Source organism: Eucyclogobius newberryi, unplaced genomic scaffold, assembly GCF_026437365.1.
Source record: "Eucyclogobius newberryi isolate DKJ021-1_F unplaced genomic scaffold, fEucNew1.0.hap1 SCAF_63, whole genome shotgun sequence".
NCBI classification, from domain to species: Eukaryota; Metazoa; Chordata; class Actinopteri; order Gobiiformes; family Gobiidae; genus Eucyclogobius; species Eucyclogobius newberryi.
In genome coordinates, this window is record NW_027316312.1 from 194,434 (window position 1) to 219,324 (window position 24,891).

The 24,891-nt window shown below is 53.2% G+C and overlaps 1 protein-coding gene across 2 annotated transcripts in view; it reads right to left on the minus strand.

The window, feature by feature from the left end:
* Positions 1-24,891, minus strand: part of LOC140348223 (filamin-A-interacting protein 1-like) — a 58,588-nt gene that overhangs the window by 20,742 nt on the left and 12,955 nt on the right. The window contains exons 2-5 of one of the 2 annotated variants that reach the window (XM_072434287.1): positions 21,645-21,813; positions 15,261-15,428; positions 14,506-14,684; positions 12,761-14,410 (exon numbers count right to left, since the gene is read on the minus strand). In XM_072434287.1, the coding sequence (XP_072290388.1) occupies positions 12,761-14,410; positions 14,506-14,684; positions 15,261-15,428; positions 21,645-21,806 (2,159 nt within the window). In that variant the 5' untranslated portion in view covers positions 21,807-21,813. Of the gene's footprint in view, positions 1-12,760; positions 14,411-14,486; positions 14,685-15,260; positions 15,429-21,644; positions 21,814-24,891 lie in introns of those variants that run through there. The other variant, XM_072434288.1, reaches the window with a different exon arrangement.

Sequence of the window (24,891 nt, forward strand, 5' to 3'; positions counted from 1 at the left end):
AACGACTGGTTCCTCCTCACCTCCTCATGTTCTCCACCACCTCCTCACCTCCTCATGTTCTCCAGCTCCTCCTCACCTCCTCATGTTCTCCAGCTCCTGCTCACCTCCTCATGTTCTCCAGCTCCTCCTCACCTCCTCATGTTCTCCAGCTCCTCCTCACCTCCTCATGTTCTCCAGCTCCTGCTCACCTCCTCATGTTCTCCAGCTCCTCCTCACCTCCTCATATTCTCCAGCTCCTCCTCACCTCCTCATGTTCTCCAGCTCCTGCTCACCTCCTCATGCTCTCCAGCTCCTGCTCACCTCCTCATGTTCTCCAGCTCCTCCTCACCTCCTCATGTTCTCCACCTCCTCCTCACCTCCTCATGTTCTCCAGCTCCTCCTCACCTCCTCATGTTCTCCAGCTCCTCCTCACCTCCTCATGTTTTCCAGCTCCTCCTCACCTCCTCATGTTCTCCAGCTCCTCCTCACCTCCTCATGTTCTCCAGCTCATCCTCACCTCCTCATGTTCTCCAGCTCCTCTTCACCTCCTCATGTTCTCCAGCTCCTCCTCACCTCCTCATGTTCTCCAGCTCCTCCTCACCTCCTCATATTCTCCAGCTCCTCCTCACCTCCTCATGTTCTCCAGCTCCTGCTCACCTCCTCATGTTCTCCAGCTCCTCCTCACCTCCTCATGTTCTCCAGCTCCTCCTCACCTCCTCATGTTCTCCAGCTCCTGCTCACCTCCTCATATTCTCCAGCTCCTGCTCACCTCCTCATATTCTCCAGCTCCTCCTCACCTCCTCATGTTCTACAGCTCCTCCTCACCTCCTCATATTCTCCAGCTCCTCCTTACCTCCTCATGTTCTCCAGCTCCTCCTCACCTCCTCATGTTCTCCAGCTCCTCCTCACCTCCTCATATTCTCCAGCTCCTCCTCACCTCCTCATATTCTCCAGCTCCTCCTCACCTCCTCATGTTCTCCAGCTCCTCCTCACCTCCTCATGTTCTCCAGCTCCTGCTCACCTCCTCATGTTCTCCACCTCCTGCCTGACCTTCTCAAACGACTGGTTCCTCCTCACCTCCTCATGTTCTCCAGCTCCTCCTCACCTCCTCATGTTCTCCAGCTCCTCCTCACCTCCTCATGTTCTCCAGCTCCTCCTCACCTCCTCATGTTCTCCAGCTCCTCCTCACCTCCTCATGTTCTCCAGCTCCTCCTCACCTCCTCATGTTTTCCAGCTCCTCCTCACCTCCTCATTTTCTCCAGCTCCTCCTCACCTCCTCATGTTCTCCAGCTCCTCCTCACCTCCTCATGTTCTCCAGCTCCTCTTCACCTCCTCATGTTCTCCAGCTCCTGCTCACCTCCTCATGTTCTCCAGCTCCTCCTCACCTCCTCATGTTCTCCAGCTCCTCCTCACCTCCTCATGTTCTCCAGCTCCTCCTCACCTCCTCATGTTCTCCAGCTCCTGCTCACCTCCTCATGTTCTCCAGCTCCTCCTCACCTCCTCATGTTCTCCAGCTCCTCCTCACCTCCTCATGTTCTCCAGCTCCTCCTCACCTCCTCATGTTCTCCAGCTCCTCCTCACCTCCTCATGTTCTCCAGCTCCTCCTCACCTCCTCATGTTCTCCAGCTCCTCTTCACCTCCTCATGTTCTCCAGCTCCTCCTCACCTCCTCATGTTCTCCAGCTCCTCCTCACCTCCTCATATTCTCCAGCTCCTCCTCACCTCCTCATGTTCTCCAGCTCCTGCTCACCTCCTCATGTTCTCCAGCTCCTCCTCACCTCCTCATGTTCTCCAGCTCCTCCTCACCTCCTCATATTCTCCAGCTCCTCCTCACCTCCTCATGTTCTCCAGCTCCTGCTCACCTCCTCATATTCTCCAGCTCCTGCTCACCTCCTCATGTTCTACAGCTCCTCCTCACCTTCTCATGTTCTCCAGCTCCTCCTCACCTCCTCATATTCTCCAGCTCCTCCTCACCTCCTCATATTCTCCAGCTCCTCCTCACCTCCTCATGTTCTCCAGCTCCTGCTCACCTCCTCATGTTCTCCACCTCCTGCCTGACCTTCTCAAACGACTGGTTCCTCCTCACCTCCTCATGTTCTCCACCTCCTCCTCACCTCCTCATGTTCTCCAACTCCTCCTCACCTCCTCATGTTCTCCAGCTCCTGCTCACCTCCTCATGTTCTCCAGCTCCTCCTCACCTCCTCATATTCTCCAGCTCCTTCTCACGTCCTCATGTTCTCCACCTCCTCCTCACCTCCTCATGTTCTCCAGCTCCTCCTCACCTCCTCATGTTCTCCAGCTCCTCCTCACCTCCTCATGTTCTCCAGCTCCTGCTCACCTCCTCATGTTCTCCAGCTCCTCCTCACCTCCTCATGTTCTCCAGCTCCTCCTCACCTCCTCATGTTCTCCAGCTCCTCCTCACCTCCTCATGTTCTCCAGCTCCTCCTCACCTCCTCATATTCTCCAGCTCCTCCTCACCTCCTCATATTCTCCAGCTCCTGCCTGACCTTCTCAAACGACTGGTTCCTCCTCACCTCCTCATGTTCTCCACCTCCTCCTCACCTCCTAATGTTCTCCAGCTCCTCCTCACCTCCTCATGTTCTCCAGCTCCTCCTCACCTCCTCATGTTCTCCAGCTCCTCCTCACCTCCTCATGTTCTCCAGCTCCTGCTCACCTCCTCATGTTCTCCACCTCCTGCCTGACCTTCTCAAACGACTGGTTCCTCCTCACCTCCTCATGTTCTCCACCTCCTCCTCACCTCCTCATGTTCTCCAGCTCCTTCTCACCTCCTCATGTTCTCCAGCTCCTGCTCACCTCCTCATGTTCTCCAGCTCCTCCTCACCTCCTCATGTTCTCCAGCTCCTGCTCACCTCCTCATGTTCTCCACCTCCTGCCTGACCTTCTCAAACGACTGGTTCCTCCTCACCTCTTCATGTTCTCCACCTCCTCCTCACCTCCTCATGTTCTCCAGCTCCTCCTCACCTCCTCATGTTCTCCAGCTCCTCCTCACCTCCTCATGTTCTCCAGCTCCTCCTCACCTCCTCATGTTCTCCAGCTCCTGCTCACCTCCTCATGTTCTCCAGCTCCTCCTCACCTCCTCATGTTCTCCAGCTCCTCCTCACCTCCTCATGTTCTCCAGCTCCTCCTCACCTCCTCATGTTCTCCAGCTCCTGCTCACCTCCTCATGTTCTCCAGCTCCTCCTCACCTCCTCATGTTCTCCAGCTCCTCCTCACCTCCTCATGTTCTCCAGCTCCTGCTCACCTCCTCATGTTCTCCAGCTCCTCCTCACCTCCTCATGTTCTCCAGCTCCTCCTCACCTCCTCATGGTCTCCAGCTCCTGCTCACCTCCTCATGTTCTCCAGCTCCTGCTCACCTCCTCATGTTCTCCAGCTCCTCCTCACCTCCTCATATTCTCCAGCTCCTGCTCACCTCCTCATGTTCTCCAGCTCCTCCTCACCTCCTCATGTTCTCCAGCTCCTCCTCACCTCCTCATGTTCTCCAGCTCCTCCTCACCTCCTCATGTTCTCCAGCTCCTGCTCACCTCCTCATGTTCTCCAGCTCCTCCTCACCTCCTCATGTTCTCCAGCTCCTGCTCACCTCCTCATGTTCTCCAGCTCCTGCTCACCTCCTCATGTTCTCCAGCTCCTCCTCACCTCCTCATGTTCTCCAGCTCCTGCTCACCTCCTCATGTTCTCCACCTCCTGCCTGACCTTCTCAAACGACTGGTTCCTCCTCACCTCTTCATGTTCTCCACCTCCTCCTCACCTCCTCATGTTCTCCAGCTCCTCCTCACCTCCTCATGTTCTCCAGCTCCTCCTCACCTCCTCATGTTCTCCAGCTCCTCCTCACCTCCTCATGTTCTCCAGCTCCTGCTCACCTCCTCATGTTCTCCAGTTCCTCCTCACCTCCTCATGTTCTCCAGCTCCTGCTCACCTCCTCATGTTCTCCACCTCCTGCCTGACCTTCTCAAACGACTGGTTCCTCCTCACCTCCTCATGTTCTCCACCTCCTCCTCACCTCCTCATGTTCTCCAGCTCCTCCTCACCTCCTCATGTTCTCCAGCTCCTCCTCACCTCCTCATGTTCTCCAGCTCCTCCTCACCTCCTCATGTTCTCCAGCTCCTGCTCACCTCCTCATGTTCTCCACCTCCTGCCTGACCTTCTCAAACGACTGGTTCCTCCTCACCTCCTCATGTTCTCCACCTCCTCCTCACCTCCTCATGTTCTCCAGCTCCTTCTCACCTCCTCATGTTCTCCAGCTCCTGCTCACCTCCTCATGTTCTCCAGCTCCTCCTCACCTCCTCATGTTCTCCAGCTCCTGCTCACCTCCTCATGTTCTCCACCTCCTGCCTGACCTTCTCAAACGACTGGTTCCTCCTCACCTCTTCATGTTCTCCACCTCCTCCTCACCTCCTCATGTTCTCCAGCTCCTCCTCACCTCCTCATGTTCTCCAGCTCCTCCTCACCTCCTCATGTTCTCCAGCTCCTCCTCACCTCCTCATGTTCTCCAGCTACTGCTCACCTCCTCATGTTCTCCAGCTCCTCCTCACCTCCTCATGTTCTCCAGCTCCTCCTCACCTCCTCATGTTATCCAGCTCCTCCTCACCTCCTCATGTTCTCCAGCTCCTGCTCACCTCCTCATGTTCTCCAGCTCCTCCTCACCTCCTCATGTTCTCCAGCTCCTCCTCACCTCCTCATGTTCTCCAGCTCCTGCTCACCTCCTCATGTTCTCCAGCTCCTCCTCACCTCCTCATGTTCTCCAGCTCCTCCTCACCTCCTCATGGTCTCCAGCTCCTGCTCACCTCCTCATGTTCTCCAGCTCCTGCTCACCTCCTCATGTTCTCCAGCTCCTCCTCACCTCCTCATATTCTCCAGCTCCTGCTCACCTCCTCATGTTCTCCAGCTCCTCCTCACCTCCTCATGTTCTCCAGCTCCTCCTCACCTCCTCATGTTCTCCAGCTCCTCCTCACCTCCTCATGTTCTCCAGCTCCTGCTCACCTCCTCATGTTCTCCAGCTCCTCCTCACCTCCTCATGTTCTCCAGCTCCTGCTCACCTCCTCATGTTCTCCAGCTCCTCCTCACCTCCTCATGTTCTCCAGCTCCTCCTCACCTCCTCATGTTCTCCAGCTCCTGCTCACCTCCTCATGTTCTCCAGCTCCTCCTCACCTCCTCATGTTCTCCAGCTCCTCCTCACCTCCTCATATTCTCCAGCTCCTCCTCACCTCCTCATGTTCTCCAGCTCCTCCTCACCTCCTCATGTTCTCCAGCTCCTCCTCACCTCCTCATATTCTCCAGCTCCTCCTCACCTCCTCATGTTCTCCAGCTCCTCCTCACCTCCTCATGTTCTCCAGCTCCTCCTCACCTCCTCATGTTCTCCAGCTCCTCCTCACCTCCTCATGTTCTCCAGCTCCTGCTCACCTCCTCATGTTCTCCAGCTCCTCCTCACCTCCTCATGTTCTCCAGCTCCTCCTCACCTCCTCATGTTCTCCAGCTCCTCCTCAACTCCTCATGTTCTCCAGCTCCTGCTCACCTCCTCATGTTCTCCAGCTCCTCCTCACCTCCTCATGTTCTCCAGCTCCTCCTCACCTCCTCATGTTCTCCAGCTCCTCCTCACCTCCTCATGTTCCCCAGCTCCTGCTCACCTCCTCATGTTCTCCAGCTCCTCCTCACCTCCTCATGTTCTCCAGCTCCTCCTCACCTCCTCATGGTCTCCAGCTCCTGCTCACCTCCTCATGTTCTCCAGCTCCTGCTCACCTCCTCATGTTCTCCAGCTCCTCCTCACCTCCTCAAATTCTCCAGCTCCTCCTCACCTCCTCATGTTCTCCAGCTCCTCCTCACCTCCTCATGGTCTCCAGCTCCTGCTCACCTCCTCATGTTCTCCAGCTCCTGCTCACCTCCTCATGTTCTCCAGCTCCTCCTCACCTCCTCATATTCTCCAGCTCCTCCTCACCTCCTCATATTCTCCAGCTCCTCCTCACCTCCTCATGTTCTCCAGCTCCTCCTCACCTCCTCATGTTCTCCAGCTCCTCCTCACCTCCTCATGTTCTCCAGCTCCTGCTCACCTCCTCATGTTCTCCAGCTCCTGCTCACCTCCTCATGTTCTCCAGCTCCTCCTCACCTCCTCATGTTCTCCAGCTCCTCCTCACCTCCTCATGTTCTCCAGCTCCTCCTCACCTCCTCATGTTCTCCAGCTCCTCCTCACCTCCTCATGTTCTCCAGCTCCTGCTCACCTCCTCATGTTCTCCAGCTCCTCCTCACCTCCTCATGTTCTCCAGCTCCTCCTCACCTCCTCATGTTCTCCAGCTCCTCCTCACCTCCTCATGTTCTCCAGCTCCTGCTCACCTCCTCATGTTCTCCAGCTCCTCCTCACCTCCTCATGTTCTCCAGCTCCTTCTCACCTCCTCATGTTCTCCACCACCTCCTCACCTCCTCATGTTCTCCAGCTCCTCCTCACCTCCTCATGTTCTCCAGCTCCTGCTCACCTCCTCATGTTCTCCAGCTCCTCCTCACCTCCTCATGTTCTCCAGCTCCTCCTCACCTCCTCATGTTCTCCAGCTCCTGCTCACCTCCTCATGTTCTCCAGCTCCTCCTCACCTCCTCATATTCTCCAGCTCCTCCTCACCTCCTCATGTTCTCCAGCTCCTGCTCACCTCCTCATGCTCTCCAGCTCCTGCTCACCTCCTCATGTTCTCCAGCTCCTCCTCACCTCCTCATGTTCTCCACCTCCTCCTCACCTCCTCATGTTCTCCAGCTCCTCCTCACCTCCTCATGTTTTCCAGCTCCTCCTCACCTCCTCATGTTCTCCAGCTCCTCCTCACCTCCTCATGTTCTCCAGCTCCTCCTCACCTCCTCATGTTCTCCAGCTCCTCCTCACCTCCTCATGTTCTCCAGCTCCTCTTCACCTCCTCATATTCTCCAGCTCCTCCTCACCTCCTCATGTTCTCCAGCTCCTCCTCACCTCCTCATATTCTCCAGCTCCTCCTCACCTCCTCATGTTCTCCAGCTCCTGCTCACCTCCTCATATTCTCCAGCTCCTGCTCACCTCCTCATATTCTCCAGCTCCTCCTCACCTCCTCATGTTCTACAGCTCCTCCTCACCTCCTCATATTCTCCAGCTCCTCCTTACCTCCTCATGTTCTCCAGCTCCTCCTCACCTCCTCATGTTCTCCAGCTCCTCCTCACCTCCTCATATTCTCCAGCTCCTCCTCACCTCCTCATGTTCTCCAGCTCCTCCTCACCTCCTCATGTTCTCCAGCTCCTGCTCACCTCCTCATGTTCTCCACCTCCTGCCTGACCTTCTCAAACGACTGGTTCCTCCTCACCTCCTCATGTTCTCCACCTCCTCCTCACCTCCTCATGTTCTCCAGCTCCTCCTCACCTCCTCATGTTCTCCAGCTCCTCCTCACCTCCTCATGTTCTCCAGCTCCTGCTCACCTCCTCATGTTCTCCAGCTCCTCCTCACCTCCTCATGTTCTCCAGCTCCTCCTCACCTCCTCATGTTCTCCAGCTCCTCCTCACCTCCTCATGTTCTCCAGCTCCTCCTCACCTCCTCATATTCTCCAGCTCCTCCTCACCTCCTCATATTCTCCAGCTCCTGCCTGACCTTCTCAAACGACTGGTTCCTCCTCACCTCCTCATGTTCTCCACCTCCTCCTCACCTCCTCATGTTCTCCAGCTCCTCCTCACCTCCTCATGTTCTCCAGCTCCTGCTCACCTCCTCATGTTCTCCAGCTCCTCCTCACCTCCTCATATTCTCCAGCTCCTGCTCACGTCCTCATGTTCTCCACCTCCTCCTCACCTCCTCATGTTCTCCAGCTCCTCCTCACCTCCTCATGTTCTCCAGCTCCTCCTCACCTCCTCATGTTCTCCAGCTCCTGCTCACCTCCTCATGTTCTCCAGCTCCTCCTCACCTCCTCATGTTCTCCAGCTCCTCCTCACCTCCTCATGTTCTCCAGCTCCTCCTCACCTCCTCATGTTCTCCAGCTCCTGCTCACCTCCTCATGTTCTCCAGCTCCTCCTCACCTCCTCATATTCTCCAGCTCCTGCTCACCTCCTCATGTTCTCCAGCTCCTCCTCACCTCCTCATGTTCTACAGCTCCTCCTCACCTCCTCATGTTCTCCAGCTCCTCCTCACCTCCTCATGTTCTCCAGCTCCTCCTCACCTCCTCATATTCTCCAGCTCCTCCTCACCTCCTCATATTCTCCAGCTCCTCCTCACCTCCTCATGTTCTCCAGCTCCTCCTCACCTCCTCATGTTCTCCAGCTCCTCCTCACCTCCTCATGTTCTCCAGCTCCTCCTCACCTCCTCATGTTCTCCAGCTCCTCCTCACCTCCTCATGTTCTCCAGCTCCTCCTCACCTCCTCATGTTCTCCAGCTCCTCCTCACCTCCTCATGTTCTCCAGCTCCTCCTCACCTCCTCATATTCTCCAGCTCCTCCTCACCTCCTCATGTTCTCCAGCTCCTGCTCACCTCCTCATGCTCTCCAGCTCCTGCTCACCTCCTCATGTTCTCCAGCTCCTCCTCACCTCCTCATGTTCTCCAGCTCCTCCTCACCTCCTCATATTCTCCAGCTCCTCCTCACCTCCTCATGTTCTCCAGCTCCTGCTCACCTCCTCATATTCTCCAGCTCCTGCTCACCTCCTCATATTCTCCAGCTCCTCCTTACCTCCTCATGTTCTCCAGCTCCTCCTCACCTCCTCATGTTCTCCAGCTCCTGCTCACCTCCTCATATTCTCCAGCTCCTCCTCACCTCCTCATATTCTCCAGCTCCTCCTCACCTCCTCATATTCTCCAGCTGCTCCTCACCTCCTCATGTTCTCCAGCTCCTCCTCACCTCCTCATGTTCTCCAGCTCCTGCTCACCTCCTCATGTTCTCCACCTCCTGCCTGACCTTCTCAAACGACTGGTTCCTCCTCACCTCCTCATGTTCTCCACCTCCTCCTCACCTCCTCATGTTCTCCAGCTCCTCCTCACCTCCTCATGTTCTCCAGCTCCTGCTCACCTCCTCATGTTCTCCACCTCCTGCCTGACCTTCTCAAACGACTGGTTCCTCCTCACCTCCTCATGTTCTCCACCTCCTCCTAACCTCCTCATGTTCTCCAGCTCCTCCTCACCTCCTCATGTTCTCCAGCTCCTCCTCACCTCCTCATGTTCTCCAGCTCCTCCTCACCTCCTCATGTTCTCCAGCTCCTGCTCACCTCCTCATGTTCTCCACCTCCTGCCTGACCTTCTCAAACGACTGGTTCCTCCTCACCTCCTCATGTTCTCCACCTCCTCCTCACCTCCTCATGTTCTCCAGCTCCTCCTCACCTCCTCATGTTCTCCAGCTCCTGCTCACCTCCTCATGTTCTCCAGCTCCTCCTCACCTCCTCATGTTCTCCAGCTCCTGCTCACCTCCTCATGTTCTCCACCTCCTGCCTGACCTTCTCAAACGACTGGTTCCTCCTCACCTCCTCATGTTCTCCACCTCCTCCTCACCTCCTCATGTTCTCCAGCTCCTCCTCACCTCCTCATGTTCTCCAGCTCCTCCTCACCTCCTCATGTTCTCCAGCTCCTCCTCACCTCCTCATGTTCTCCAGCTCCTGCTCACCTCCTCATGTTCTCCAGCTCCTCCTCACCTCCTCATGTTCTCCAGCTCCTCCTCACCTCCTCATGGTCTCCAGCTCCTGCTCACCTCCTCATGTTCTCCAGCTCCTGCTCACCTCCTCATGTTCTCCAGCTCCTCCTCACCTCCTCATGTTCTCCAGCTCCTCCTCACCTCCTCATGTTCTCCAGCTCCTCCTCACCTCCTCATGTTCTCCAGCTCCTCCTCACCTCCTCATGTTCTCCAGCTCCTGCTCACCTCCTCATGTTCTCCAGCTCCTCCTCACCTCCTCATGTTCTCCAGCTCCTCCTCACCTCCTCATGTTCCCCAGCTCCTCCTCACCTCCTCATGTTCTCCAGCTCCTGCTCACCTCCTCATGTTCTCCAGCTCCTCCTCACCTCCTCATGTTCTCCAGCTCCTGCTCACCTCCTCATGTTCTCCAGCTCCTCCTCACCTCCTCATGTTCTCCAGCTCCTCCTCACCTCCTCATGTTCTCCAGCTCCTCCTCACCTCCTCATGTTCCCCAGCTCCTGCTCACCTCCTCATGTTCTCCAGCTCCTCCTCACCTCTTCATGTTCTCCAGCTCCTCCTCACCTCCTCATGGTCTCCAGCTCCTGCTCACCTCCTCATGTTCTCCAGCTCCTGCTCACCTCCTCATGTTCTCCAGCTCCTGCTCACCTCCTCATGTTCTCCAGCTCCTGCTCACCTCCTCATGTTCTCCAGCTCCTCCTCACCTCCTCATATTCTCCAGCTCCTGCTCACCTCCTCATGTTCTCCAGCTCCTCCTCACCTCCTCATATTCTCCAGCTCCTCCTCACCTCCTCATATTCTCCAGCTCCTCCTCACCTCCTCATGTTCTCCAGCTCCTCCTCACCTCCTCATGTTCTCCAGCTCCTCCTCACCTCCTCATGGTCTCCAGCTCCTGCTCACCTCCTCATGTTCTCCAGCTCCTGCTCACCTCCTCATGTTCTCCAGCTCCTCCTCACCTCCTCATGTTCTCCACCTCCTCCTCACCTCCTCATGTTCTCCAGCTCCTCCTCACCTCCTCATGTTCTCCAGCTCCTCCTCACCTCCTCATGTTCCCCAGCTCCTGCTCACCTCCTCATGTTCTCCAGCTCCTCCTCACCTCCTCATGTTCTCCAGCTCCTCCTCACCTCCTCATGGTCTCCAGCTCCTGCTCACCTCCTCATGTTCTCCAGCTCCTGCTCACCTCCTCATGTTCTCCAGCTCCTCCTCACCTCCTCATATTCTCCAGCTCCTCCTCACCTCCTCATGTTCTCCAGCTCCTCCTCACCTCCTCATGGTCTCCAGCTCCTGCTCACCTCCTCATGTTCTCCAGCTCCTGCTCACCTCCTCATGTTCTCCAGCTCCTCCTCACCTCCTCATATTCTCCAGCTCCTCCTCACCTCCTCATATTCTCCAGCTCCTCCTCACCTCCTCATGTTCTCCAGCTCCTCCTCACCTCCTCATGGTCTCCAGCTCCTGCTCACCTCCTCATGTTCTCCAGCTCCTGCTCACCTCCTCATGTTCTCCAGCTCCTCCTCACCTCCTCATATTCTCCAGCTCCTCCTCACCTCCTCATGTTCTCCAGCTCCTCCTCACCTCCTCATGGTCTCCAGCTCCTGCTCACCTCCTCATGTTCTCCAGCTCCTGCTCACCTCCTCATGTTCTCCAGCTCCTCCTCACCTCCTCATATTCTCCAGCTCCTGCTCACCTCCTCATGTTCTCCAGCTCCTCCTCACCTCCTCATATTCTCCAGCTCCTCCTCACCTCCTCATATTCTCCAGCTCCTCCTCACCTCCTCATGTTCTCCAGCTCCTCCTCACCTCCTCATGTTCTCCAGCTCCTCCTCACCTCCTCATGGTCTCCAGCTCCTGCTCACCTCCTCATGTTCTCCAGCTCCTGCTCACCTCCTCATGTTCTCCAGCTCCTCCTCACCTCCTCATGTTCCCCAGCTCCTGCTCACCTCCTCATGTTCTCCAGCTCCTCCTCACCTCCTCATGTTCTCCAGCTCCTCCTCACCTCCTCATGGTCTCCAGCTCCTGCTCACCTCCTCATGTTCTCCAGCTCCTGCTCACCTCCTCATGTTCTCCAGCTCCTCCTCACCTCCTCATATTCTCCAGCTCCTCCTCACCTCCTCATGTTCTCCAGCTCCTCCTCACCTCCTCATGGTCTCCAGCTCCTGCTCACCTCCTCATGTTCTCCAGCTCCTGCTCACCTCCTCATGTTCTCCAGCTCCTCCTCACCTCCTCATATTCTCCAGCTCCTCCTCACCTCCTCATATTCTCCAGCTCCTCCTCACCTCCTCATGTTCTCCAGCTCCTCCTCACCTCCTCATGTTCTCCAGCTCCTCCTCACCTCCTCATGGTCTCCAGCTCCTCCTCACCTCCTCATGTTCTCCAGCTCCTCCTCACCTCCTCATGTTCTCCAGCTCCTCCTCACCTCCTCATGTTCTCCAGCTCCTCCTCACCTCCTCATGTTCTCCAGCTCCTCCTCACCTCCTCATGTTCTCCAGCTCCTGCTCACCTCCTCATGTTCTCCAGCTCCTCCTCACCTCCTCATGTTCTCCAGCTCCTCCTCAACTCCTCATGTTCCCCAGCTCCTCCTCACCTCCTCATGTTCTCCAGCTCCTCCTCACCTCCTCATGTTCTCCAGCTCCTCCTCACCTCCTCATGTTCTCCAGCTCCTCCTCACCTCCTCATGTTCCCCAGCTCCTGCTCACCTCCTCATGTTCTCCAGCTCCTCCTCACCTCCTCATGGTCTCCAGCTCCTGCTCACCTCCTCATTTTCTCCAGCTCCTGCTCACCTCCTCATGTTCTCCAGCTCCTGCTCACCTCCTCATATTCTCCAGCTCCTCCTCACCTCCTCATATTCTCCAGCTCCTCCTCACCTCCTCATGTTCTCCAGCTCCTCCTCACCTCCTCATGGTCTCCAGCTCCTGCTCACCTCCTCATGTTCTCCAGCTCCTGCTCACCTCCTCATGTTCTCCAGCTCCTCCTCACCTCCTCATATTCTCCAGCTCCTCCTCACCTCCTCATGTTCTCCAGCTCCTCCTCACCTCCTCATGTTCTCCAGCTCCTCCTCACCTCCTCATATTCTCCAGCTCCTCCTCACCTCCTCATGTTCTCCAGCTCCTCCTCACCTCCTCATGGTCTCCAGCTCCTGCTCACCTCCTCATATTCTCCAGTTCCTCCTCACCTTCTCATGGTCTCCAGCTCCTGCGTGACCTTCTCAAAGGCCTGGTTCCTCCTCACGTTCCCGTCCTCCTCCTCCCGGAGCCTCCTCGTCATGGCCGCGTGCTCCTCCTGCAGTTGAGCGAGCTTGTCCTCGGCGTTCATCAGCTCGTGGATCTTCTCCTTCAGCGTGTGGTTCTCCGCTCGCAGCTCCTGGTTCTTCTCCTCCTCCGCTCGGCACCTCCACCTCAGCTCGGTCTCTGCCTCCACTTTCTCCGTGGCTTTGCTCCTCGCCGGCTCCGCCTTCATCTCCTCCATCGCTTTGGCCAAACTTCTGGACCTTTCCTGCTCCGAGCGGAAGCGTTTCTCCAGAAGTTGGTGCTCGTCTCCCGTCTTCATCAGATCGTCCTCCACGATCTCCAAACGCTTCAATCGACTTCGGAGTTTGTCCATTTCCAAACTCAACTCCTCAGACATGTTGCTTTTCTCCTCAGCGTTCCTTTCACTTTTTGCCAACTTATTTTGCAAATTGTTTTCCCTTTCTTCCAGATCTTGTATCTTAGCGTTGGCACTGGTCAAAGTGGCGTTAAGCTGGGCGCTCTTCTCCTCCTCGCCCTTGAGTCGTCCTTGCACCTCCTTCACCTTCTCCTCCATCTCACGTTTCACCTTAAGCAACTTTTTACTTTCCTCGATCAGTTTTTCCGTCACTTCTGAAGCTTTGGCTTGTTCTTCTTGACACTTCCGCTCGTTCTCTTGGCGTTTCTCTTCTTGGCGCTTGAGTCTTTGGGCCAGGCTCGTGCGTTCGTCGGCGATGATGAGCGTGAGCGTCTTCAGTTTGGCCACGTCGTCCTTCAGGAGCGTCTCTGTCTGGTGGAACTTGTCCTCGGCCGTTTGCAGCTCCTTGACTTTGTCTCGGATGGACTCCAGCTCCGAGGACGACTCTTTCACCTTTTGTCTCTCGTTGTCCACGTGGGCGCGCAGCCGTGAACCATCCGTCCTGCTCTTGTTGAAGACGTCTTCCAGCTTCTCTATTTGCGTCAGGCGCTCCTGGACCTTCTGGACGTCCAGTTTGAGGCGCTCGCTCTGGCGTTGTGAGTCTTGCAGCTTCACTTTGAACTCTTTACATTGCGATTCCATTTTCATCAACTCCTCGTCTCGACCTTCCATTTCCAAAACCTTTTTCCTCAACGTTTCCAGTTCTGAACTCACACTTGGACTTGGTTCTTTCAGATCCTTCTCAGATCTTTGCAGAGCTTGATTCTCCTGCTGCAGCTGCTCAGTGCTGCTGCTGAGCGTGAGCAGCTGGAGCTGGAGCTGCTGCATCTGTGACTCTTGCGTCATGAGTCTGTTGGTCGTGTCTTCTCGCTCGTGCAGAACGCTCTCAGACTTCTGCTCCAGCTCCGCCTCCAGCGTGAAGATGGTCTGAGCGTCTTCTTTGCTCTTGTCGTTGCAGAGGGCGATGCAGCGCTCTCGCTCCAGCACTTTGCGGCTCAGCTCTCGTACTTTCTGCTGCTGTCGCTCCGATTGTTCTGTGTGTCTCTGTCGCTCGTCCACCAGCAGCAGCGCGACGGCCCTGAGCGTCCAGAGTTCTGAGCGGAGCTTCTCCAGATGACCGCTGAGCTCCTTCTCTTGACGCGTCCGGCACAACTTCTCCTGCTCCACCAGACGCTTCAGCCTGCAACAAAACCGCTCGTTACACTTCATGTACAGGCGTGTTCTCCCGCTCAGGGTTATGTCAGGGTCACTCTTACATCATGTTTGACCTCTGACCTGTGGCGGTCCTGCTCCAGAAGGTCAGTGAAGTCGTCGCTTTTACAGATGAACTCTTTGTGTTTCTGTTTCTCTGAGTTCAGCTCGTTCACTGTTCGTCTGAGCAGCTGCTCCAGCAGCAGCAGCTGCTCCAGCATCCGCCTGTAGGTGTCGCTCTGCGCCTGCTGCAGCTGCTCCAGCTGCAGCAGGAGAAGAAGAAACATGATCTCCTCTGACCCTCTGCTCCTCTGCTCCTCTGACCCTCTGATCCTCTGATCCTCTGATCTCTGACCCTCTGACCCTTTGACCTCTGACCCTCTGATCCTCTGATCCTCTGATCTCTGACCCTCTGACCTCTGATCCTCTGCCCCTCTGACCTCTGACCCTCTGCTCCTCTGCTCCTCTGACCCTCTGATCCTCTGATCCTCTGATCTCTGACCCTCTGATCCTTTGACCTCTGACCCTCTGATCCTCTGATCCTCTGATCTCTGACCCTCTGATCCTCTGACCTCTGACCCTCTGACCCTCTGATCCTCTGATCCTCCGACCCTTTGACCTCTGACCCTCTGATCCTCTGACCTCTGACCTCTGACCCTCTGATCCTCTGCCCCTCTGACCTCTGACCCTCTGCTCCTCTGCTCCTCTGCTCCTCTGACCTCTGACCCTCTGACCTCTGATCCTCTGCCCCTCTGACCTCTGACCCTCTGCTCCTCTGCTCCTCTGACCTCTGACCCTCTGACCCTCTGCTCCTCTGACTTCTGACCTCTGACCTTCACCTGGGCCATGGGCGTGTGGTAGACGTTGTCTCTCTGCTCATGGGTCAGAGCTGCGTCTCGCTGCAGCGCCTGCAGTGGCCTGTAGGGGGCAGCAGAGCCGTACTGAGCCTCCAGAAGGTCTGGACCAGAGCGCTGTGAGTGAAGCACCGCGATGACGTCATCACGAGCCTGAAGCACAGCGGCAGAGTGTGACCTCTGACCTCACAGCCACGAGGTCCTGGGTTCAACTCCCTCAACATGAAGGACTCCTCGGTCAGTCTCTGGTTCTGGTCCGTCTCTAGTTCTGGTCAGTCTCTGGTTCTGGTCAGTCTCTAGTTCTGGTCAGTCTCTGGTTCTGGTCCGTCTCTAGTTCTGGTCAGTCTCTGGTTCTGGTCCGTCTCTGGTTCTGGTCAGTCTCTGGTTCTGGTCCGTCTCTGGTTCTGGTCCGTCTCTGGTTCTGGTCCGTCTCTAGTTCTGGTCAGTCTCTGGTTCTGGTCCGTCTCTAGTTCTGGTCAGTCTCTGGTTCTGGTCCGTCTCTAGTTCTGGTCAGTCTCTGGTTCTGGTCAGTCTCTGGTTCTGGTCAGTCTCTAGTTCTGGTTCGTCTCTAGTTCTGGTCCGTCTCTGGTTCTGGTCAGTCTCTGGTTCTGGTCAGTCTCTAGTTCTGGTCAGTCTCTGGTTCTGGTCAGTCTCTGGTTCTGGTCCGTCTCTAGTTCTGGTCAGTCTCTGGTTCTGGTCAGTCTCTAGTTCTGGTTCGTCTCTAGTTCTGGTCCGTCTCTGGTTCTGGTCAGTCTCTGGTTCTGGTCAGTCTCTGGTTCTGGTCAGTCTCTAGTTCTGGTCAGTCTCTGGTTCTGGTCCGTCTCTGGTTCTGGTCCATCTCTGGTTCTGGTCCGTCTCTGGTTCTGGTCCGTCTCTAGTTCTGGTCAGTCTCTGGTTCTGGTCCGTCTCTGGTTCTGGTCCGTCTCTAGTTCTGGTCAGTCTCTAGTTCTGGTCAGTCTCTGGTTCTGGTCCGTCTCTAGTTCTGGTCAGTCTCTGGTTCTGGTCCGTCTCTAGTTCTGGTCAGTCTCTGGTTCTGGTCCGTCTCTAGTTCTGGTTCGTCTCTAGTTCTGGTCCGTCTCTGGTTCTGGTCAGTCTCTGGTTCTGGTCAGTCTCTGGTTCTGGTCCGTCTCTAGTTCTGGTCAGTCTCTGGTTCTGGTCAGTCTCTAGTTCTGGTCAGTCTCTGGTTCTGGTCCGTCTCTAGTTCTGGTCAGTCTCTGGTTCTGGTCCGTCTCTAGTTCTGGTCAGTCTCTGGTTCTGGTCAGTCTCTAGTTCTGGTCCATCTCTGGTTCTGGTCCGTCTCTGGTTCTGGTCCGTCTCTGGTTCTGGTCAGTCTCTGGTTCTGGTCCGTCTCTAGTTCTGGTCAGTCTCTGGTTCTGGTCCGTCTCTGGTTCTGGTCCGTCTCTAGTTCTGGTCAGTCTCTGGTTCTGGTCAGTCTCTGGTTCTGGTCCGTCTCTAGTTCTGGTTCGTCTCTAGTTCTGGTCCGTCTCTAGTTCTGGTCAGTCTCTGGTTCTGGTCAGTCTCTAGTTCTGGTCAGTCTCTGGTTCTGGTCCGTCTCTAGTTCTGGTCAGTCTCTGGTTCTGGTCCGTCTCTAGTTCTGGTCAGTCTCTGGTTCTGGTCAGTCTCTAGTTCTGGTCCATCTCTGGTTCTGGTCCGTCTCTGGTTCTGGTCCGTCTCTGGTTCTGGTCAGTCTCTGGTTCTGGTCCGTCTCTAGTTCTGGTCAGTCTCTGGTTCTGGTCCGTCTCTGGTTCTGGTCCGTCTCTAGTTCTGGTCAGTCTCTGGTTCTGGTCAGTCTCTGGTTCTGGTCCGTCTCTAGTTCTGGTTCGTCTCTAGTTCTGGTCCGTCTCTAGTTCTGGTCAGTCTCTGGTTCTGGTCCGTCTCTGGTTCTGGTCCGTCTCTAGTTCTGGTCAGTCTCTGGTTCTGGTCCGTCTCTGGTTCTGGTCCGTCTCTGGTTCTGGTCAGTCTCTGGTTCTGGTCCGTCTCTGGTTCTGGTCCATCTCTGGTTCTGGTCCGTCTCTGGTTCTGGTCCGTCTCTAGTTCTGGTCAGTCTCTGGTTCTGGTCCGTCTCTGGTTCTGGTCCGTCTCTAGTTCTGGTCAGTCTCTAGTTCTGGTCAGTCTCTGGTTCTGGTCAGTCTCTAGTTCTGGTCAGTCTCCGGTTCTGGTCCATCTCTGGTTCTGGTCAGTCTCTGGTTCTGGTCCGTCTCTGGTTCTGGTCCGTCTCTGGTTCTGGTCCGTCTCTAGTCCTGGTCAGTCTCTGGTTCTGGTCCGTCTCTGGTTCTGGTCCGTCTCTGGTTCTGGTCAGTCTCTGGTTCTGGTCAGTCTCTAGTTCTGGTCCGTCTCTGGTTCTGGTCCGTCTCTAGTTCTGGTCAGTCTCTGGTTCTGGTCAGTCTCTGGTTCTGGTCCGTCTCTGGTTCTGGTCAGTCTCTGGTTCTGGTCAGTCTCTGGTTCTGGTCCGTCTCTGGTTCTGGTCAGTCTCTAGTTCTGGTCAGTCTCTGGTTCTGGTCCGTCTCTGGTTCTGGTCCGTCTCTAGTTCTGGTCAGTCTCTGGTTCTGGTCCGTCTCTAGTTCTGGTCAGTCTCTGGTTCTGGTCAGTCTCTAGTTCTGGTCAGTCTCTGGTTCTGGTCCGTCTCTGGTTCTGGTCCATCTCTGGTTCTGGTCCGTCTCTGGTTCTGGTCCGTCTCTAGTTCTGGTCAGTCTCTGGTTCTGGTCCGTCTCTGGTTCTGGTCCGTCTCTAGTTCTGGTCAGTCTCTAGTTCTGGTCAGTCTCTAGTTCTGGTCAGTCTCTGGTTCTGGTCCGTCTCTGGTTCTGGTCCGTCTCTAGTTCTGGTCAGTCTCTGGTTCTGGTCCGTCTCTGGTTCTGGTCCGTCTCTAGTTCTGGTCAGTCTCTGGTTCTGGTCAGTCTCTGGTTCTGGTCCGTCTCTGGTTCTGGTCCGTCTCTAGTTCTGGTCCGTCTCTAGTTCTGGTCAGTCTCTGGTTCTGGTCCGTCTCTGGTTCTGGTCCGTCTCTAGTTCTGGTCAGTCTCTAGTTCTGGTCAGTCTCTGGTTCTGGTCCGTCTCTAGTTCTGGTCCGTCTCTAGTTCTGGTCAGTCTCTGGTTCTGGTCCGTCTCTAGTTCTGGTCAGTCTCTGGTTCTGGTCCGTCTCTAGTTCTGGTCAGTCTCTGGTTCTGGTCCGTCTCTGGTTCTGGTCCGTCTCTAGTTCTGGTCAGTCTCTAGTTCTGGTCAGTCTCTAGTTCTGGTCAGTCTCTGGTTCTGGTCCGTCTCTGGTTCTGGTCCGTCTCTAGTTCTGGTCAGTCTCTGGTTCTGGTCCGTCTCTGGTTCTGGTCCGTCTCTAGTTCTGGTCAGTCTCTGGTTCTGGTCAGTCTCTGGTTCTGGTCCGTCTCTGGTTCTGGTCCGTCTCTAGTTCTGGTCAGTCTCTGGTTCTGGTCCGTCTCTGGTTCTGGTCCGTCTCTAGTTCTGGTCCGTCTCTAGTTCTGGTCAGTCTCTGGTTCTGGTCCGTCTCTAGTTCTGGTCAGTCTCTGGTTCTGGTCAGTCTCTGGTTCTGGTCCGTCTCTGGTTCTGGTCCGTCTCTAGTTCTGGTCAGTCTCTGGTTCTGGTCAGTCTCTGGTTCTGGTCCGTCTCTAGTTCTGGTCAGTCTCTGGTTCTGGTCCGTCTCTAGTTCTGGTCCGTCTCTAGTTCTGGTCAGTCTCTGGTTCTGGTCCGTCTCTAGTTCTGGTCAGTCTCTGGTTCTGGTCCGTCTCTAGTTCTGGTCAGTCTCTGGTTCTGGTCCGTCTCTGGTTCTGGTCCGTCTCTAGTTCTGGTCAGTCTCTAGTTCTGGTCAGTCTCTAGTTCTGGTCAGTCTCTGGTTCTGGTCCGTCTCTGGTTCTGGTCCGTCTCTAGTTCTGGTCAGTCTCTGGTTCTGGTCCGTCTCTGGTTCTGGTCCGTCTCTAGTTCTGGTCAGTCTCTGGTTCTGGTCAGTCTCTGGTTCTGGTCCGTCTCTGGTTCTGGTCCGTCTCTAGTTCTGGTCAGTCTCTGGTTCTGGTCCGTCTCTGGTTCTGGTCCGTCTCTAGTTCTGGTCCGTCTCTAGTTCTGGTCAGTCTCTGGTTCTGGTCCGTCTCTAGTTCTGGTCAGTCTCTGGTTCTGGTCAGTCTCTGGTTCTGGTCCGTCTCTGGTTCTGGTCCGTCTCTAGTTCTGGTCAGTCTCTGGTTCTGGTCAGTCTCTGGTTCTGGTCCGTCTCTAGTTCTGGTCAGTCTCTGGTTCTGGTCCGTCTCTGGTTCTGGTTTGATCTGTGTTTCAGGTCATGCTCCGCCTCCTGAGACTCATGTTGCTAACGTGCTGTTGCTAACGTTTTGTTGCTAACGTGCTGTTGCTAACGTGCTGTTGCTAACGTGCTGTTGCTAACGTGCTGTTGCTAACGTGCTGTTGCTAACGTGCTGTTGCTAACGTGCTGTTGCTAACGTTTTGTTGCTAACGTGCTGTTGCTAACGTGCTGTTGCCAACGTGCTGTTGCTAAGTTAGCGTTCTCTCTAATCCAATCATCAGGCTGTAGCAGTATTTGGAGTATTTGGAGTATTTGGAGTATTTGGAGTATTTGGAGTATTTGGAGTATTTGGAGTATTTGGAGTATTTGCAGTATTTGGAGTATTTGGAGTATTTGCAGTATTTGGAGTATTTGGAGTAAATGGAGTGTTTGGAATATTTGGAGTATTTGGAGTATTTGGAGTATTTGCAGTATTTGGAGTGAGTATTTGCAGTATGTGCAGTATGTGCAGTATTTGCAGTATTTGCAGTATTTGCAGTATGTGCAGTATTTGCAGTATTTGGAGTGAGTATTTGCAGTATGTGCACTTTGTGCAGTATTTGCAGTATTTGCAGTATGTGCAGTATGTGCAGTATTTGCAGTATTTGCAGTATGTGCAGTATTTGCAGTATGTGCAGTATGTGCAGTATGTGCAGTATTTGCAGTATGTGCAGTATGTGCAGTATGTGCAGTATGTGCAGTATTTGCAGTATTTGCAGTATGTGCAGTATGTGCAGTATGTGCAGTATGTGCAGTATGTGCAGTATTTGCAGTATGTGCAGTATTTGCAGTATTTGCAGTATGTGCAGTATTTGCAGTATTTGCAGTATGTGCAGTATTTGCAGTATTTGCAGTATGTGCAGTATTTGCAGTATTTGCAGTATGTGCAGTATTTGCAGTATGTGGAGTATTTGCAGTATTTGCAGTATGTGCAGTATGTGCAGTGTGTGTAGTATGTGCAGTATTTGCAGTATGTGCAGTATGTGCAGTATTTGCAGTAAGTGCAGTATTTGCAGTATTTGCAGTATGTGCAGTATGTGCAGTATTTGCAGTATGTGCAGTATTTGCAGTATTTGCAGTATTTGCAGTATTTGCAGTATGTGCAGTATTTGCAGTATGTGCAGTATTTGCAGTATGTGCAGTATTTGCAGTATTTGCAGTATTTGCAGTATGTGCAGTATTTGCAGTATGTGCAGTATGTGCAGTATGTGCAGTATTTGCAGTATGTGCAGTATGTGCAGTATGTGCAGTATGTGCAGAATTTGCAGTATGTGCAGTATGTGCAGAATTTGCAGTATGTGCAGTATGTGCAGTATGTGCAGTATGTGCAGTATGTGCAGTATTTGCAGTATTTGCAGTATTTGCAGTATTTGCAGTATGTGCAGTATTTGCAGTATGTGCAGTATTTGCAGTATGTGCAGTATTTGCAGTATTTGCAGTATTTGCAGTATGTGCAGTATTTGCAGTATGTGCAGTATGTGCAGTATGTGCAGTATTTGCAGTATGTGCAGTATGTGCAGTATGTGCAGTATGTGCAGAATTTGCAGTATTTGCAGTATGTGCAGTATGTGCAGAATTTGCAGTATGTGCAGTATGTGCAGTATGTGCAGTATTTGCAGTATGTGCAGTATGTGCAGTATGTGCAGTATTTGCAGTATGTGCAGTATGTGCAGTATTTGCAGTATGTGCAGTATGTGCAGTATGTGCAGTATGTGCAGTATTTGCAGTATGTGCAGTATGTGCAGTATGTGCAGTATGTGCAGTATTTGCAGTATGTGCAGTATGTGCAGTATGTGCAGTATGTGCAGTATTTGCAGTATGTGCAGTATGTGCAGTATTTGCAGTATGTGCAGTATGTGCAGTATTTGCAGTATGTGCAGTATTTGCAGTATGTGCAGTATGTGCAGTATTTGCAGTATGTGCAGTATGTGCAGTATGTGCAGTATGTGCAGTATTTGCAGTATGTGCAGTATTTGCAGTATTTGCAGTATGTGCAGTATTTGCAGTATGTGCAGTATGTGCAGTATGTGCAGTATGTGCAGTATGTGCAGTATGTGCAGTATTTGCAGTATGTGCAGTATTTGCAGTATTTGCAGTACCTGTACTTCTCCCTCCATGATGCTCAGCAGGTGGATCAGGTCCTTGTGGCTCAGGTTCTTCAGGTCTGAGGTCTGGACCAGGACCTGATCTGGACTCGACTTGGACCTGATCTGAGGACGTCCTGAGTCCATGTCCTCCAGAGGACATGTCCTAGAGCGCATCTTTGACCTGAGACAAAGCATACGATTATCACATAAACCAGGACTAAACCAGGACTAAACCAGGTCTAAACCAGGTCTAAACCAGGTCTAAACCAGGACTAAACCAGGTCTAAACCAGGACTAAACCAGGTCTAAACCAGGTCTAAACCAGGTCTAAACCAGGTCTAAACCAGGTCTAAACCAGGACTAAACCAGGTCTAAACCAGGACTAAACCAGGACTAAACCAGGTCTAAACCAGGTCTAAACCAGGTCTAAACCAGGACTAAACCAGGACTAAACCAGGACTAAACCAGGACTAAACCAGGTCTAAACCAGGTCTAAACCAGGTCTAAACCAGGACTAAACCAGGTCTAAACCAGGTCCAAACCAGGTCTAAACCAGGTCTAAACCAGGTCTAAACCAGGACTAAACCAGGACTAAATCAGGTCCAAACCAGGTCTAAACCAGGTCTAAACCAGGACTAAACCAGGACTAAACCAGGTCTAAACCAGGTCAAACCAGGACTAAACCAGGACTAAACCAGGTCTAAACCAGGACTAAACCAGGACTAAACCAGGACTAAACCAGGTCAAAACCAGGACTAAACCAGGTCTAAACCAGGTCTAAACCAGGACTAAACCAGGTCTAAACCAGGTCAAACCAGGTCTAAACCAAACCAGGTCCAAACCAGGTCTAAACCAGGTCTAAACCAGGTCTAAAACAGGACTAAATCAGGTCTAAAGCAGGTCTAAACCAGGTCTAAACCAGGTCTAAAACAGGACTAAACCAGGACTAAACCAGGACTAAACCAGGTCTAAACCAAACCAGGTCCAAACCAGGTCTAAACCAGGTCTAAACCAGGACTAAACCAGGACTAAACCAAACCAGGTCTAAACCAGGTCTAAACCAGGACTAAACCAGGACTAAACCAAACCAGGTCTGAACCAGGTCTAAACCAGGACTAAACCAGGTCTAAACCAGGTCTAAACCAGTTCTAAACCAGGTCTAAACCAAACCAGGTCTGAACCAGGTCTAAACCAGGACTAAACCAGGACTAAACCAGGACTAAAGCAGGACTAAACCAGGACTAAACCAGGTCCAAACCAGGTCTAAACCAGGACTAAACCAGGACTAAACCAGGTCTAAACCAGGTCTAAACCAGGACTAAACCAGGACTAAACCAGGACTAAACCAGGTCTAAACCAGGTCTAAACCAGGTCTAAACCAGGACTAAACCAGGACTAAACCAGGTCTAAACCAGGTCTAAACCAGGACTAAACCAGGTCTAAGCCAGGACCAAACCAGGACTAAACCAGGTCTAAACCAGGTCTAAACCAGGTCTAAACCAGGACTAAACCAGGTCTAAACCAGGTCTAAAACAGGACTAAATCAGGTCTAAAGCAGGTCTAAACCAGGTCTAAACCAGGTCTAAAACAGGACTAAACCAGGTCTAAACCAGGACTAAACCAGGTCTAAACCAGGACTAAACCAGGACTAAACCAGGTCTAAACCAGGACTAAACCAGGACTAAACCAGGTCTAAACCAGGTCTAAACCAGGTCTAAACCAGGTCTAAACCAGGTCTAAACCAAACCAGGTCCAAACCAGGTCTAAAGCAGGTCTAAACCAGGTCTAAACCAGTTCTAAACCAGGTCTAAACCAAACCAGGTCCAAACCAGGTCTAAACCAGGTCTAAACCAGGTCTAAACCAGGACTAAACCAGGACTAAATCAGGTCAAAACCAGGTCTAAACCAGGTCTAAACCAGGACTAAACCAGGACTAAACCAGGTCTAAACCAGGACTAAACCAGGACTAAACCAGGACTAAACCAGGTCAAAACCAGGACTAAACCAGGTCTAAACCAGGTCTAAACCAGGACTAAACCAGGTCTAAACCAGGTCAAACCAGGTCTAAACCAAACCAGGTCCAAACCAGGTCTAAACCAGGTCTAAACCAGGTCTAAACCAGGTCTAAAACAGGACTAAATCAGGACTAAACCAGGACTAAACCAGGTCTAAACCAAACCAGGTCCAAACCAGGTCTAAACCAGGTCTAAAGCAGGTCTAAACCAGGTCTAAACCAGGTCTAAAACAGGACTAAACCAGGACTAAACCAGGACTAAACCAGGTCTAAACCAAACCAGGTCCAAACCAGGTCTAAACCAGGTCTAAACCAGGTCTAAACCAGGACTAAACCAGGACTAAACCAAACCAGGTCTAAACCAGGTCTAAACCAGGTCTAAACCAAACCAGGTCCAAACCAGGTCTAAACCAGGTCTAAACCAGGTCTAAACCAGGACTAAACCAGGACTAAATCAGGTCCAAACCAGGTCTAAACCAGGTCTAAACCAGGACTAAACCAGGACTAAACCAGGTCTAAACCAGGTCAAACCAGGACTAAACCAGGACTAAACCAGGTCAAAACCAGGACTAAACCAGGTCTAAACCAGGACTAAACCAGGTCTAAACCAGGTCTAAACCAGGACTAAACCAGGACTAAACCAGGACTAAACCAGGACTAAACCAGGTCTAAACCAGGACTAAACCAGGTCTAAACCAGGTCTAAACCAGGTCTAAACCAGGACTAAACCAGGTCTAAACCAGGTCTAAACCAGGACTAAACCAGGACTAAACCAGGACTAAACCAGGTCTAAACCAGGACTAAACCTGGACTAAACCAGGACTAAACCAGGACTAAACCAGGTCTAAACCAGGACTAAACCAGGTCTAAACAAGGTCTAAACCAGGACTAAACCAGGACTAAACCAGGACTAAACCAGGACTAAACCAGGACTAAACCAGGTCTAAACCAGGACTAAACCAGGACTAAAGCAGGACTAAACCAGGTCTAAACCAGGTCTAAACCAGGACTTAACCAGGACTTAACCTGGACTAAACCAGGTCTAAACCAGGACTAAACATGGTCCAAACCAGGACTAAACCAGGTCTAAACCAGGTCTAAACCAGGTCTAAACCAGGACTAAACCAGGTCTAAACCAGGACTAAACCTGGACTAAACCTGGACTAAACCAGGACTAAACCAGGTCTAAACCAGGACTAAACCAGGACTAAACCAGGTCTAAACCAGGACTAAACCAGGACTAAA